At 37.7% G+C, this 15,436-nt stretch overlaps 3 protein-coding genes across 6 annotated transcripts; 1 reads left to right on the top strand and 2 right to left on the bottom strand.

Moving 5' to 3' along the window:
- Positions 1–99: 99 nt before the first annotated feature.
- On the bottom strand, positions 100–4,523 carry LOC120265493 (protein IWS1 homolog 1-like). Its single transcript, XM_039273423.1, is given in 13 exon segments — positions 100–474; positions 733–886; positions 972–1,037; positions 1,123–1,214; positions 1,428–1,505; positions 1,578–1,598; positions 1,601–1,642; positions 1,774–1,903; positions 2,076–2,296; positions 2,584–2,700; positions 3,836–3,975; positions 3,977–4,290; positions 4,383–4,523. Coding segments are annotated over 13 exon segments (1,500 nt in total). The 5' UTR covers positions 4,409–4,523; the 3' UTR covers positions 100–375.
- A 551-nt stretch (positions 4,524–5,074) lies between these two features.
- On the top strand, positions 5,075–8,508 carry LOC120264680 (PGR5-like protein 1A, chloroplastic). Of its 4 annotated transcripts, none has more exons than XR_005537516.1 (7): positions 5,075–5,360; positions 5,468–5,530; positions 5,615–5,701; positions 5,798–6,038; positions 7,518–7,583; positions 7,684–7,782; positions 8,239–8,508. XR_005537516.1 is itself a non-coding variant. In XM_039272506.1 (7 exons), the coding sequence occupies exons 1-7, from the start codon at positions 5,133–5,135 to the stop codon at positions 8,302–8,304; spliced, it is 762 nt and encodes a 253-aa protein (XP_039128440.1). In that variant the 5' UTR covers positions 5,076–5,132; the 3' UTR covers positions 8,305–8,508. The 4 variants fall into 4 exon arrangements, 3 of the variants coding, with proteins under 3 accessions (XP_039128439.1, XP_039128440.1, XP_039128438.1); XM_039272506.1 differs by having other exon boundaries at positions 5,076–5,360; positions 5,798–5,942; positions 7,518–7,591; XM_039272504.1 differs by having other exon boundaries at positions 5,076–5,360; positions 7,518–7,591.
- A 595-nt stretch (positions 8,509–9,103) lies between these two features.
- LOC120264682 (telomere repeat-binding protein 2-like) lies at positions 9,104–14,091 on the bottom strand. The gene is given in 11 exon segments (XM_039272507.1): positions 9,104–9,493; positions 9,809–9,872; positions 9,955–10,275; positions 10,433–10,677; positions 10,878–10,957; positions 11,043–11,078; positions 11,162–11,371; positions 11,522–11,822; positions 11,824–12,393; positions 12,479–12,695; positions 13,813–14,091. Coding segments are annotated over 10 exon segments (2,082 nt in total). The 5' UTR covers positions 12,560–12,695; positions 13,813–14,091; the 3' UTR covers positions 9,104–9,319.
- Positions 14,092–15,436: the final 1,345 nt, after the last annotated feature.

The following is a 15,436-nucleotide window of genomic DNA, read 5'->3' as shown; positions in this document are numbered from 1 at the left end:
TAGAGGAAATATTGCATGTTTGGGAAGAGGATATCGCTGCTAGCATCAATACAACATCATGGTAATGTTGTCTCACCACAACAAATGAACAATGAGAAGTTGATATTTAAATCATATTACTAATTTACTACCCACCAGGCCTTGAGTTTCATGACCAGAGAGTACATTTTTTTGAGTAAAAACAGAGATCAGAGTTAAACCACAAGATGTGTATCCTCAAGTATCTTCTCAGACTGATCCTTTTCATATCCAGTAATACCACATGTTAATCTAATCTCAAGGAAGTTCATAAAAAAGATACCGGATGGGCCATATCTTGGGATTGAATACTCGATCGTATATTATTCTTTGCTCGACTTGAATGACAGATTGTAGTTACAGATACTTAACCATGCCTCGACCTTCCACACTGAGTTTTGATGCCTGAAGTTGCTTTTTCTTGGGTGCTTTCAGCTGCTGTAATTTTTTATTCATCTGCAGGGCCATAAAATTTCAGGGTGTGACAACAATAAATGAGATCATTTGAGAAATTAAGGAAAAATTAGAAATGTCATATCATTCAGCCAAATAGTTTTATTGAAGGTAGTTTATATAGGACAAAGAAGTAAATAATTCGAAAGGAAACAATTGTCGATAATTCAGAAAATCTGGGAATGTGATAGGTTCGCTAACAGTGGGTTACTTGCCATGATATGGGTGCAAAACATGTTAACCAAAGATAACGATACTAACCTTCAACCGACGCTGGTCTGGCACCGCCTGCTTCGCTCGTGCTCTAACTTCCTCAGGATCAACTTTTGACTGAGGCCGTACAACAAAATCCAAAGGCAATGCTTCTGGCCTAGAAGCATGCTGTCTAGAAGCTCCCTGACCAGATTTTCGCCCCCTAAACCAAGAGAGAAGCTATTGATTGATATACAGACTAAATCTAAATCCCCAGTCAGATCATCTACATTGTTGCGCTAACTTACTGTGAGAGATCTCCCAGATCAAGATCATCATCTCTAGATTCCAATCCAGCAGATTTACTCATTGGCCTGTTAAATCAAATAAATTAAAAAAAAAAGAATTAGAAAATTTACAAAAAGAACAAAAGCAGCAAGTGTAGAGGAAAGTAATTACTTTTTCATAGTGGGTCTTCTGTAGGGAGTTCTCTCATCATCATAACTTCTCATATCCTCAAATCTGGTGCTCTTGTTAAATATAGGTCTACTCTGTATGTATGTTCAATGAGTTATTAGAAGCACATTCATCATTTACATATCATTTGCTAGAATTTAAAAGAACAAAATAATCCCTCATTGGCAGTGCAGTTTAAATAGAAGGTGGCTTAATTGTAAGACTTCCTAACAAGACACACCCTAAGATATCAACCAGAAGAAGAATCAGCATGCTCTCAGAAAAGAGATTAAAGTTTGTAGCTTTACCCATTTATCAACTAATTCTTTTGCAAGCTTTCTGTTGGCTGTGGTCTCCTCATCAGATTTAGACAAAAACATGATGACCTGCACCAAAACGCACAAAAATGGAGATAGTGCTTCCCAAGAAATGTTGTTGAACCTGTATGAAAATAATACCTTCCCAAGACCACTCTTTTTTTCAGCTGTTCTCTCCGGTCATATTGCTCCAAGTCAATGGGAAACTGCATCAGTGAAAAGCTTCTCATTTACAGGAGAATGCAAACAATAAAATGACAAAATTATAACCATATTCAGAATTGTCCAAACATTCAACTCCATGAATACTATGGATGGGCAAAAAAGAGATCCATACATCTGTCAGTATTTTTAGGATGGCAGTTCGAATATTCATATTTGGCAAACTCCCATCTGGCAATGGTTCAAGCCAGTTTTTCAGAAGTGTTAACACTCCATGGTCTATAAAATCTTGCTGAAGTGTTTTCCTGCAAAATTGGGCCAGGCCCAGACATCAGCAAAAGTGCACACTGTGCTATGCCAGTCAAATTTTTTTCTCCGCATAAGCAAACCTTCAGTAACATAGATTTTTTTTTTTTGGGTGCAGAAAAAGGAAGGTAGTGTATCACTGGAAAAAATGTATGTTTTCTGACATCTTACTTGGAAAGAACTTCTATAAGCAACGGAAGTTTCTTGAGCTTATTAATGGCAGGTTTATTATTCAAATTGAGCTCTGCATCTTCCTCTGCAGCAACTTCAAGTTCAGCCATGAAACCTTCTACAACTAGAGCAAGTTCAGCAGGAGATTTCTCATTTTTCTTCTTCTTCTTCCCTCCCTTGAAGAGCTTCTTAATTTCTTCATCTTCCTCCCCTTCTTCTGCCTGTAAACATGAGATCATTATTAAACTATTGACACAGCCAAGACCTCAACATCCCACAAGCACAAACAACGATAACAGTCAGAAATTCAACCAACGTAGTGTCAGCATTGCTTCAGGCATATGCACTATTATACTAGAGCTAAAATCAAGAATCCACACTTCCTATTAGTTATCGCATGTGCAACAGAACCCATGTGTGGATAACATAAGCCATAGGAATTTCTGTTTGTTTTTTTTCATAAGACTAACAAAAAAATAATAATTTTTATGAGTGAAGATTCACCAACCTGAGGAGCATCTCCAGCAGAACCTTCATTGTCACTGCCATATCGGTCAGCGGGATCTACGCCAGTATCATCAATGAAGGCATCATCATCAATCGTTCTTACACCTTCTTGATCATCCTGTTTATTGAATAAAAACCAAACTAAATATGCTTGATATCAAGGCAACACAACTTCTCCTCAAAAAAACAAGTACCAAATAAGAACACAATGAAACTATGGTAAAAATCCAGTTTCTTCCAGTCTAAACTAAACGAAAAGAAAATCTGTTCACCAGTGCAAATACAAGACACTATGACGTGGACGCACATAATCACCAAATCTTCACTAAGCAATAAACAAAATCTATCTAGAAGAGTCCACTACTGACTTGCGTACTCCCAAAAATAGAAAAGCAGCAAAATCCTTTGCCTTTAAATGCTGTCTTTTTAAGCAATGACTCGCATGTGAAGAAATCTGAATATAATCATCTTTGGCTCACCTTGAACATTAAAAGACAAAGACATTGCTGATTCATTTGCTTCAATAGAGAAAAATCTGACTCGATGAATTTTGACCTTTAAGTTGCTACTAACAATCACAGATCTTATTTATTCTCAGCCTTGGTCTTCATAGAGGTAAGCATTTTTTTTAAAAAAAAAAATCCAAGAACCAAACAGAAGAATCGATCTGTTTAATCTAAAAAAATAATAATGTTGGTTAACTCAAGTGTCAAGAACAACAAAATTTACCAAGCCCCTAACAGAATAAATCTTCATTGGCCTAATTATCTTTTCTAATATTTATGGTTCAGACTTATCCAGCCACTAAAAAAGACCATGAAAAAAATTTAACTCTGATAATCCCTCTTTCATACCATGCCAAGACAACGAACTTGTTTTGAAACAACTCAACCAAATTTGACTACACTAATCTCACTTCATTGTAACACATTAGAAACTTAACTTGAAGTCTTGAACATTCATCATGATAGATTACAAACATAGAACTAAAGGTTAATATTTGTCAAACCACTTCAGCATAATGATATGCCACTTCCTATCTCCTTTCAGAAAACAGCACTAATTGCCAAGGCAAATTCAAATAGTGTTATCAAAGGGTTTAAAAGCAATTACCAAAAAAAAAAAGGAAAAAAAAAGGTGCAAAATTCAGAACCTAATCTCAGAGGACGCCCTGCAATTACTTGGACTAGGTCACGAAATGAACGAAGAATCAGTTCTTAAACATTAGAAAGAAAGCAAGAATGCTCACATACCTCAGAATCTCCACCAGCTACGACGTCCCACATCTCCTTCATCTCCGAGTTACCTCCATAGCCCTTCGATCCCGATTTGGAACCTTTGGAATCCGACCACTCCGAACCCTTGGATGACGACGAAGGCCTTTCTCTTCTCCTTACTCAAGCTGCTCCCTTTCCCCTCCTTCAGATCGGGAACCTTTCTCTTCTTCGATGAAGACGGCTCTTCCACCTCATCCGTCCAATCAGCCAGTCCGGCCCCAGGATCCGGCGACCTCTCCCTGCCGCTCTTCTTCACAAGCCTCTTCCTCGGCTTTCCGGCCTTGCCCTCATCCATCACTGGCGTCGGCGACCGTTCCCGCCGCCAGTCTTCCCCATCATCAACATCAACACCGAAATCCGGCTCCGGCGATGGTTCCCGATCAGAACCCATATCAGGATCCATCAGCGGCTCCCCATCCTCATCCATATACCTAGAAAACCAATCGAAAACCCAAATACCACGGATCAAAAAGGGGAAAGAATCAAACACAAAACCAGAAACATAGATCGAAAGAGCACATACGGGTCATTCTCATAGCCGGAACCCATGGCGGCGGCGCTGATCCGGTGGCGGAGTAGCTCTCGAGACGAAGGAAGAGGAGAAGAAGCGAGATATCAAAAGGAAGGGAAATGGCCAGTGATGGAACACACCCGTTCGCTACTATTTCCGTTAATCTCAGCCGTCCATCATGATGTAATAATAATAATAATAATAAATTGGACCCAAAAAACAAAACCACTAGTTCATTATGGGCCAGCCCAAGCGAAGTCACTAAATTTGGGCCGGGCTTTAATACCGATTTGACTATTTTACATTTTACACCTTAGAAAATATAGAAAATTTCATTAAAATAAGGGTGTTTATCTACAACCTCTCAAAATCATTTGGATAATTATTTTTTTTAATTTTTTACAAACAAAATTATATAAGAGTGTTGATTTGATATACACGCAACATTTTAATATAATATATACACACTAAAGTTCCGTGGAAGCCAATCAAGTCCATAGAATCAAACATGATGTCTTTACAAAGCCTTTCAGCATCAAGAAAATGTTGTTTTTATTTTTTTATACAAATATATAATGATTCAAGGGGGGAATAAGAAAAGTGCGTCTTGGTATGAGGAGCAAATATGGAAAAATTGAGAAACTTTGGGGGGTTTATTAGAAATAAGACCAAATGACGACAAAAAGGGGGGAATGAGGAACACCACAATCAGAAGCCTCGTGAGTGTGGCCGAGCTCGACCTCGCCGCCGCCGCTTCGTGTCATGCCCGCCGCCGCCGCCGCCGCCGCCGCCGTCGTCGTCCCTTCCCTTCATCTCCAGCGGCAGCGATTCTCCTCGCCGCGCAAGAGGATCCTGCCCCGAGCGCGCAGCTACGGCGCTACTCGTTCAGGTGCTGTACCTTCTTCCTTCGCGGCTGAAGGACCATCTTGTCTCTTCGTTGGACCCATTGAGACCGCCAGCAAGGAGATGCTTGAAGCCCTCTATCTCCAGGTTAGGTTTTCTCCAAATAGGAGGGTTTTTCTTCGATGTAGTGTGTTCATATGCAAATCATAAGTTTAAATTAATGATTTTTTTGCTGTTTTCTCTTGCTGATTTAGGCGCGTGATGCTTATTATAGTGGTAAACCATTGATTGTTGATGATATGTTTGATAAAGTTGAGGTGAAGTTCATCCTCTAATTTCAGTGATGAAATTTGTATATGAGTATTTCAACAAGTGTTTACAAGTTGTGTTATTTGTAGCAGTTGAAGCTAAGAATATATGGTTCGAAATCTGTCGTTAAATATCCTCGATGTAGCCTTAGACAACAATCAACTTATGCAGATGCTGAGGTAATTTTCCTTTAAATTTGTAGGCTTTAATGAACTGAATTGGTGATTTCCCTTTGTGAGTTTTGAATCTTTTGAGATGGATTGGGTGTAGGGCAGGAGGACCCTTCACAAGTATTCGCATTAGCCGGCATATGGACTTTGTTGCTTGTGTTCGGGGCTTCTGTCTTAGTTGCCCCTGCTATTTTTACCATTGGCCAAGCATTTAAAGATGGTGTCAGCAGCTCTATGCTTCTTTTCAATGGTGCGAAATCTCCACCTGATATGCTTGTGATGGTTAATAGGGTTCTGTTTGTTGGACTTGGATTTTTGGTTGGTTTTCCTGTGGCTTCTGCTTCTGGTAAGGCAACCTTTTAGTTAATTACTTCATTTTCATGTGATTGGCAAAATCTGGACCTAAGTATAGTCTTTTGTGCCACAAACTTCTTGAAAAGAATCTTTTTCCTTAAATGGGTCATAACTCCATGTTCATAGATTTTAGGGCAAAATAGGCAATATGTCAATGCTGAGTATTTTGAAAATATTTTGATAAACTTACTTCAAAGATCAAATATTCTGAAAATAATACTTGTCGTCCTTTCAGCGCTAAGCTGCATGAGCTGAAACATCGTTCATCAAATATAGGTTATTGCCTTGTAGCCTCTGTTTCAGCAACATAAGAATTGTAGGTCACATATTTATTCTTGACTTATGATATTATTTTGCTTCTCGGAGGAGTTCATTATATGTCCTCACTCTCTTCAGGTATCATCTAAAATTATACACTATTTCATTAATGTTAGTGAAAATGCCATTGCTCTTTGTCTATGTTCATCATAGTTATCGACTGTCATTTCTGGTATTTAGGATTGGCGTGGAACACAACCAAATCAATGTGATCTCAGAAAAGAGTAAATTAATCATTACAATATAAACATGACAACAACCCTTAAAACAATGATGCCCATAATCTGCAAATTTTGAGTAAGACAATGACCAAGCAAGTCATTTAGGTGCCGTTTGGTTTGATGTAATTCTAAATGCAATTGATTTCCAGTTAAAATGTAACTGAAAATACTTAGTTTTCAAAATATAGTGCAGTCAAATCTTATGTTTGGTTGAATGTAACTGAAATTGGAAGGATTTATAAATCTGGAATTGGAAAACACATGTGTATAAATGTATGTATATATGTGTATATACGCATATATGCATATATATACATATATGTATATGAGTATATATATCTGTATAAATATATGTATATGTGTGTGTATATACATATATATATACCCATATGTATATGAATTTATGTATATGTAAACATATTGTGTATAGGTATATCATGTGTGTATATGCATATATGTAGAAGTACTTATATGTATATGTATGTACATATGTATATGTAAAAATACCTATGCATATATGTTTATATAAATATATATATGTATGTGTGTACATATATGCATATGTGTATGTGTTTGTATATATGTGTGTATGTGTATATGTATATGTATATATATGTGTGTGTAAATATGTATATACGTCCAAATACATCCGTGAGAGTAATTGGTTTTATCTTGGTGTTTTAAAATCTGTCAAACCAAATATAAAATTTTGAATGTGATATTTGTAGTTACATTGTAGTTACAAGTTGCAATATAACTACAAATACCACAAAACAAGCACTACCTTTGATTTAAGCTCGACATATAAAAGACCCATCTTTCTACTTAATGTTTATCTATTTTATGCTGTTTATTACTCTCAAATCTGTTCAAACCTCTACATGGCTTCATAACTTTGTCACTGAGACTTAAGTAATCCACGTTTGCTACAGTAAAAGCACTTGAGGGCCTATGGAGGCGTGATCTTGTGGCGCTCAAGGGTTCTTGTCCGAACTGTGGTGAGGAGGTTGACTGCTAATATTAACTCACTGATAATTTACCGTTATGAAGATACTGAAAAGTAAGCCAATAAAACATTTGAGTTTGATTTTTTTGCAGGTCTTTGCTTTCGTTAAGACCGATAAACCTTTTCAGCGTGGACATAGTGCAGAATGTCATGTGTGTGGGTCTGCATTGGAATTTCGCACCAAGGTGGAGGTGTGGATCTGACTTTTTTTACATTTCCATTATTTTAAGTTCTTCATATCAGAGGAAATTACAGCATCAATGGAAAACTATCTATTACATAAAAATTGCCTTCTTACTTTGTTTGTCTAAACTTTTTCGTTTCCTCGCACCTCCCTTATCTTAAAAATGGAGAACATACAGACGGCTAGTGTACTTGATTTATTTGTTTCATGGCATGCAATGCGTAATATCAAGTGCTTTAATATATTAAGGTGAAGTTTTGCAGAACACTGTAGTTAAAATTATCTCTGATTTTCTATGAATGGATCGATAAAGGTAACTGAAGTTTCGGGTTATCTACTGCTTATTTATGAACAGATTTTTCTGCTGAACTTGTTCTCTTTCTTTTGATGGTTGCCGTTTTATTTAATAGCTCAAATTTTGAAATCCTGCAAATGCTTGATACTCTGTGCTGTAATCGTGCAGCAATCCACGACGAGATATGGCAATCACTGGGTTTATGGTCGTGTTTATCTGGTACGAAGAACTTAAACAAAGAATCTGATATAGAACCTGAAACGGAACCGCTCAAGTGCAACTCCAACACAATTTTATATGATAATTGTGTACATGCTATTCTTTTCTTTGATCTACAGACAGTGCAATTGTTATTTGAGCACTCTAGTTTAAATATTATGATACATGCTAGCGGATAATGTTTAGTATTTGTTTCTCTAAGGTAGGCATTTTACAACAGTGCATTATTTGTTCAGTACTTGTTTACATCAAAGTAGGCATTTTTTAACAATGCATTATTTGTCCAGTACTTGTTTCAATCAAAGTAGGCATTTTTTAACAATGCATTATTTGTCCATTACTTGTTTCCATCAAGGTGGGCGTTTTATAACAAGCATTGTTTGTCCAGTACTTGTTTCCAAACTTTCTTAGATATTTGAACAAACCTGTAGACATTCACATAGTTAAAGTGTGATATCTGCTGTTAATATAATATATTAATAACACACCAAAGCTAAGAATTCAATTAAAAGTAAACATCAATTGGATAGATCAATTGTCAGAAATAAGAAATAAAAAAATACAACAAAAAGTGTACAATAAGGTAAACCAGCACAAAAATGGTATAAAATACAAATAATAATAAGAAGAAGAACAAAGAAATGAACAGCATGATGCAATTGCAAATTGACAACAATGAAAACAACAAAGAATTCACCTTCATGGTTATTATCTTTTTGTGTTTTTTCCCCCTTTTCCCCTTGCTAAATGAACAGCCTATGTCAAAAGAATGAATTGAATCAGGCTTCAAATGCACCTGCATGGTGGCAATGTGTTGGCGAATTGTGTTAGCTGAGACACAGTCTTTATTTCCTGTTACCCTGGATCATGTACAATTGCCAAATAAACTCTCTCCTGATAGAAATTCACAAGGAGAGAGTTAGAGTGAATATATTACAGAACACTTGCATTCCTCTCTTTTTTTTCTTTTTTTTTTTTAAAGAAACGGTTGAATCTTTATACAGGTCGAATGGTTTAGTTCGAGTCGGAGTTAGAGAAGAAGGCAGGCCTCAGTCGGAGGGGGTTTCACCTGGAGCTTGGCCTGCTGCTGAGACCAGTAAGTATTGGCTGCAAGCACACGGTCAAGGAGTTCTTGCGGAACGGGTTCTCCCCGTCGTTGTTGAGGTGATATCTTCGCCGTGTGCACTAATGTCTTCCATTTGTCCTGCATATGCATAAGCATCAAAGAGTCAAGAACCGTAACTTCTAAAACTAAAACATGTGCACCAATGGATAACAGTAATCCAATTCAAGATAGAAACGTGTTTGAAGGCTTCAACTTTGAACAAAGAAATACAATATAGTCTTGATCTTCAGCCGTACACGGTTTCAAGTCTTTGTTTTTAGATAAGATTCCATGTTGCATGAGAGATTGCGTATGGACCTCTAGCACTAGATTAAAATATATGATTGGAAAGTTCCTAAAACGGGTCATACATAAATGACCATTTTATTAGAGTTTTGAATTCATAGTACTGACCTTCAAATCAACATATGTTCTATGCTTGGCATTGTCAAAAGCCCTGAGTTTGACATCTCGCCATCTGAGTCAGAGAAAGACCAATAACCGAAGTCAGGAACATTCATGTGATTAGATCAATATGATGGCTAAGGATCAGTGCTGACCTTCCAGTGCCTAGCTTTTCGACAGCCTGAACAAGCGCTTCCACTTCGGAGACGGAAAACGGTCTCCTGATTCGGCGTTGAACTAACTCAGACCTCTTTGACTTGCGCAGAGGGACGATTGCTAGTGCCTCGACATCCATGGCCGGAACAGCAACCAGTGCTCTGGAGTTTGCTGTGGTCTTTTCCTGTAATAATGCAGTGGCAGGGGAATGAACTGAGTCATGATCACTCTCCAGGCAGTTCACCGTAGATGTCAATGGCGGTCCCGGAGATGCACCAAATGGACCCAGGTTTGAAGTAACAGCTGCCGAAGGCGGAATTCTAAAAAGTAATGATTGGATGAGAGACGTTAAATTCTGAACCACCTTGGATTACCAAAATAGTTCTAGTATTAATGAGAAAGTGAAATATACTCTCATTATCTCAACATATAAATGAAGATTCTTAGATGAAAAGGACTGATCTTTTAGTGTGTTACCTGTTCAATGGTTCCACAACATCACAAGGAAGAAGCAAATGGGGGTGTTCTTGGCTTTCAACAGGTGGCGGAGCTTGTGTGGGGTTTGGCTCCAGCATAAAGCCCAAATTATCAATCTTATCATCATGAGATATTCCTGCTTGGAGCAGTGTCTTGCTGTCATCTCTAACCTTCTTTCCTTGAAGAAGAACACCGACACGGAGTCCGCCTCCAAGAATAGCGGTCACCGCCTCCATAACAGTCCTCTGTATCACAATGCATATTTTATCATTTGGGAAGAACAAGAAATCGATATCATTGAGATTGAAAAAGACTGATTCAGAATTTGAGGCAACAAACTAGTCTTGGAAAGCATTAAAGTACAATTTTGAGTATAACTGGAATCCAATCGTAAGAGAGTTTATGCAGTATCAGGAAAGGAAGAGTTAGAAGAAATTGTATTCACCTTCAGAGAACCAACAGTAGCAGTTTCTGGAATTTCAACGAAAAGTTCTGGCACCTTAAAGGACTTAATGCTGAGTTGAACTGTAGAAGTAAAGCATTGCACACATCAGAACCTCACAAATCATGGTTAAACATAATAGTTATTTATTACTAGCTGCTAACATACCTCGGAAATCACCTTTCTGGCAGGATGGTTTGTCACCTGTTGAACATGATGAAGCTGCATTAGCTGAAAAAGTGAAAAAAGTTCGCATTATAACCCTTTTATAGGGATTAAGGACAGACCTCCGTGCAAAGTTGCACTTGAATTGCTCACTTCCCTCTTGAGGCCATGATTTCCAAGTGAAACAGACACGCTGTCCTCCTTGATTCTTCCTCCAGATGCAGAAATTGGGTAGCAATTGTGCATCTTTCGCCTTTTAAATGAGGTTCTCTGAGACCTTTGCCGTGTGTAGCACAATTTCCTGCTGCGGAAAAATGGCTTCATTTCCGCATCTGCAAGAAACAAAGATTGAAAAACCAGTTAGTAGGTGAGGCAGGCGAGTCAACTGCACATGTGAACAATAGCATTATCATTGATATCAGCATACATTTGGAGGATTTGCTGAATAGTGCAATGGAAATACAAAAGGATGTAGAGCTTACTGGTGTTGCAAAACTCGCCGTCTTTAGAGGCTGCTGAAGCTACCTTCCAGTACTTCATCGCCAAAAGCTTCCTTACCCTGCCGTCTCCTATGCGCTGCACTCTAGCTGCTTTAGAAGCCATGACACTGGGATGAGTGCACCCAGATGAGTTATCTTCTTCATCCCTATCAACATGTTCCACGCCAACTCGAGACTTGGAGAAAGTACCATCACGAGCAACATAATTGCAAGAAAGAGGTACCTCAACACTACTATCTGAGCTGACAATTGCAGTGGGTTTGACATCCATCTCCATTGGATCCCCCATTGGGCATGCCCTTGGGACATTGCATTCTGTTGGATCCCCTGTCTTTTGCCGATCCATTTGGGGACACTGTCTTAATTACATGCTCTCCATCAACCTCGCAGGATTCAGAATGACCCAGAGATTGCTCCTCAGTACTACATTTCCAAGGAATCAATTCAGGAGGTCTGTTTCTGCTGTTGTTACCATCAATACTCGATTGCCCAGAACAACCATCCTTATCAAACTCATGAGATTTTAAACACATGGAGGCAGGCCCCGAGAATGTAGCTTTCGGAGAATGTGTTTGTTCTGCAAATTGATAACTAATCTGCAATTCAACAGAATCCTCAGAGACCAATGTGCTCTCATTGCAGCTTCCCTGATCATAAGGTTCAGATTTAATTTTCTTCTCTGTATTTCTTTCTTCTTTAGCAATGCCCTTTGGTGCACCAGGGAGAGATGTTTCAACTAACTTGTTTGGAGTTGAAAGATTTTGTTTTTCTGATAATAGTTCTCCAGCCACAGTGGCAAGCAAATCAAATGCGCACATCTGATCTTCAACCTTTTTTCGGACTGAACGTTTTCCCTGCAAAATTTTGCATGAAGATAAATGAAGCAAAATTCCATCAACCAAAACATAAAAGAACATATTTTGCATGATGAAAACTTACCCTGGCCGATTTTGGAACTCGAATCATCACTGGAACTTGGCAACCAGTGGATCCATACTCCAACCTCTTGTGGAACACCATAACTTACAAATCATACAATACCAAACTCAACAATCACTGGGACTGAAAAATCATCGGATCCAGAATTCTTCACCAGATGAAACAAATGAATGAAATTGGTTTAGCAGATGAGGCGAAGAGTCAGTGCATGAACAATCTGCAATACAGTGGATATCAGCACGGCCATTACTACAATAATACAAACAACTGAATACAACAAAATCATTCCACATAATACAAATGAAAGATATCAGATCCAACCAAAAAACCTTGGCAACAACAATAACAGTTCCAATTTTGGAAATTGGATAACTAGAAAGAATTCAATTCCATCTCATTAAAGAAATACCATCCATTATTAGGAATTCATTATGGTTAAGAATTGCACTGAGTTTTGGCATGCCAAGACAGGACAGTCCCCAGTAATTCGTTGGAAAGTTCAATTTTAAGTGGAAATCATTCATGATGGTAATAAATGTGAGTGAACAGTGAATTACAAACCATCAACGTCAAAAAGCCAACCTTCAGCGCAGAAACGCATTCATGAATGAAAATAAGAGAAAGTTGCAATTAAATGAACAGATAAAAATGGTAAATTAAAAAACAAGTTTGATTTATCATCCATCATCTAAAACCCAAAACCTCTCCAAAACCATCCGGGCCTGAAAAGATCATAACTTTATTACGGAATTGGATCACAGATCTCGCCTTTCGGCGTGTTGACAAGGAAAGAAGAGATCTTAGATCATTTTGAACGTTGGAAATCCATTGATCCATGATCAGAAAAGGGGCAAAAATCAAATCATTATCATAGAAAACTTTTAGAAAAGAAAATTTGTTTTTTTTTTTAACAAATAAACAAAAGAAAAAAAATATGTTTTGCTTCCATTCCGGGAAAGAGAGAAAAATCATAAGCAATCATAAATGAATGAAAAATGAAATAGATCAACACGTAAACATGAGATAGAAGCATCCGTAGGCTTCACGGAAAAGCTTTTCAGATCTAAACCCCCACGAAACCAAATCCAACCCAATGGAATTCCCAACACCAATATGAATTTCATCGAATCAACCGGATCTCCATCAAATTCAAAGGAATTCACGATCATAATACCCAAAATCACACAATTCTTATAAAACTTCACAATATAGATCAACTTCCCGGACAAAAAACCACAAAATCCAACCAGAATTCAAACATCACACAAACACCAACCAGATTCATCTCTAAAACGAACTTTCCTACAAAACAGTTTGGAATACCAACAACTCACCTCAAAACCAACAAAACCAGGCTTAAATCCTTCAAAATTCCCACTTTGCAAGAGGTCGTTTTGAACTCCGGCGAGCTCCGGCGAGCGCAAGATCAGAGGAACAACAAACAAAAAGAAAAAGATAGAGATTAACAGAGAATGGAGAGAAAGAGAGAAGAGATCTCGATCGATCTCAATTCGAAATTCAGATCTTCTACACCTTCTCCGCTTCTAATTTTCTCATTCCTTGAATTCTCTATTTATGGCCAAACCCCGGGGTTTTTCTCTCCTCTCTATATACACTAATTATTAAATATTTATATATATATATATATAATGAAAAAATAAATAAAACAGATTATTTATTTATTTATTTTATTTATTTATTTATCTATTTCTTCTTTTCTCATCTCTGATCTCTCTCTCTCTCTCTCTCTCTCTCTCCAAAACCTCTCCCGAAACCACCCACTTTTGCTTAAACCTCTCGCTCTTATAAATTTGACCGCTTTCCGATGCCTTCCACGTGTCCATGCCAGCAATCCAACGGTTTTCATTTGCCGGATGGTAATATTACGTATAGTTTTCATATTAAGATACAGAGGATGTCAATTGGGAGAAAAGGGTAGTCCACGTGGCGGAAAAGCACGACCCCATTGGGTCCTTTTCTTCGCACTATTATCCATGAAATTTAAGAAAAAAAAAAAAGAAATTTGGAAATTAGTGGTATTATTTGAGATAGAGGGAGGTGGGATGTGAGTTCTGGTTCGTCCGTTAGTTTCGTTAGAGTTGACGGCGTTTGATGACGTGGCAGGTTGGATAGCCACTAAGCATGACGCCGTTTATCTCGGAGATAAGGCGGGGAAGTAGTGGGCTGTGTGCGAGCTTGCTTCTATGTGGTCACAAAAAATCTCAAATAATTTTTTTTAAAATAAATTTAAAATTTTTTTTATTTAAATTAGATAAATCATTATTATTATTATTATTTTTAAAGGGTTTTTCCGGGTTTATTGAGATTTGGGGGCCACGACGCCAGGCGGTAACACACGAAGCGGTGACGGTTAAACCGGTGAGAGGGGGGGTCGAGCGAAAGAGGCGGCACGCCAAGTTTGGGCGGTAAAATTGGGGGGATAGACACGTGTCAGTATTGATAGGCCACGACCGCCAACCCGTTTCCGGTAAAAGCCGTTGCCGAGTGGGGTGGAATCTGGTTGCGTGTTGGCTTTGCACCAGCGCACAAATTGGTTGATGCTTTCGAACGTGCTCCTGAATACTTAAGTTTTAATTAATTAACTAATTAATTAATTAATTAATTATACTAATTTTATCACTTGGGTTGGTATAAATTACTCTCCCTTGAATGAAACAAAACATTTGTTTCATTATATATATATATATTCACACACAAGAATTTATGTGTCAATCTACGATTGCCATTGGATTATTATCCAACGGTTACAAATCATTTATAAATATTATCAAATAATACCAAATAATTTTACACAGTATACATAAAACAAACAGTAGATGTATAAAAGTGTCTATATAAACAATAGGCATTGGATGATGATCTAACGGTTGTAAATAAATATTTCTAGTGAATAATTATTTGTGTGTACAAATAACTTAAATCGTATATAATTTCATT

This window comes from Dioscorea cayenensis, chromosome 7 (assembly GCF_009730915.1).
Source record: "Dioscorea cayenensis subsp. rotundata cultivar TDr96_F1 chromosome 7, TDr96_F1_v2_PseudoChromosome.rev07_lg8_w22 25.fasta, whole genome shotgun sequence".
In the NCBI taxonomy this organism is placed as follows: domain Eukaryota; kingdom Viridiplantae; phylum Streptophyta; class Magnoliopsida; order Dioscoreales; family Dioscoreaceae; genus Dioscorea; species Dioscorea cayenensis.
The sequence above is the reverse complement of the archived record's forward strand: the minus strand, read 5'-3'. Positions and strand labels throughout refer to the sequence as shown.

What these genes read in the sequence shown, in the direction of transcription:
- LOC120264680 (XM_039272504.1), top strand. Translation starts at nt 5,133, where the DNA reads ATGCCCGCCGCCGCCGCCGCCGCCGCCGCCGTCGTCGTCCCTTCCCTT. An exon ending in ATATGTTTGATAAAGTTGAG is followed by an intron (nt 5,531 to 5,614) that starts GTGAAGTTCATC and finishes TATTTGTAGCAG; the next exon opens with TTGAAGCTAAGAATATATGG. An exon ending in GTCCGAACTGTGGTGAGGAG is followed by an intron (nt 7,592 to 7,683) that starts GTTGACTGCTAA and finishes ATTTTTTTGCAG; the next exon opens with GTCTTTGCTTTCGTTAAGAC.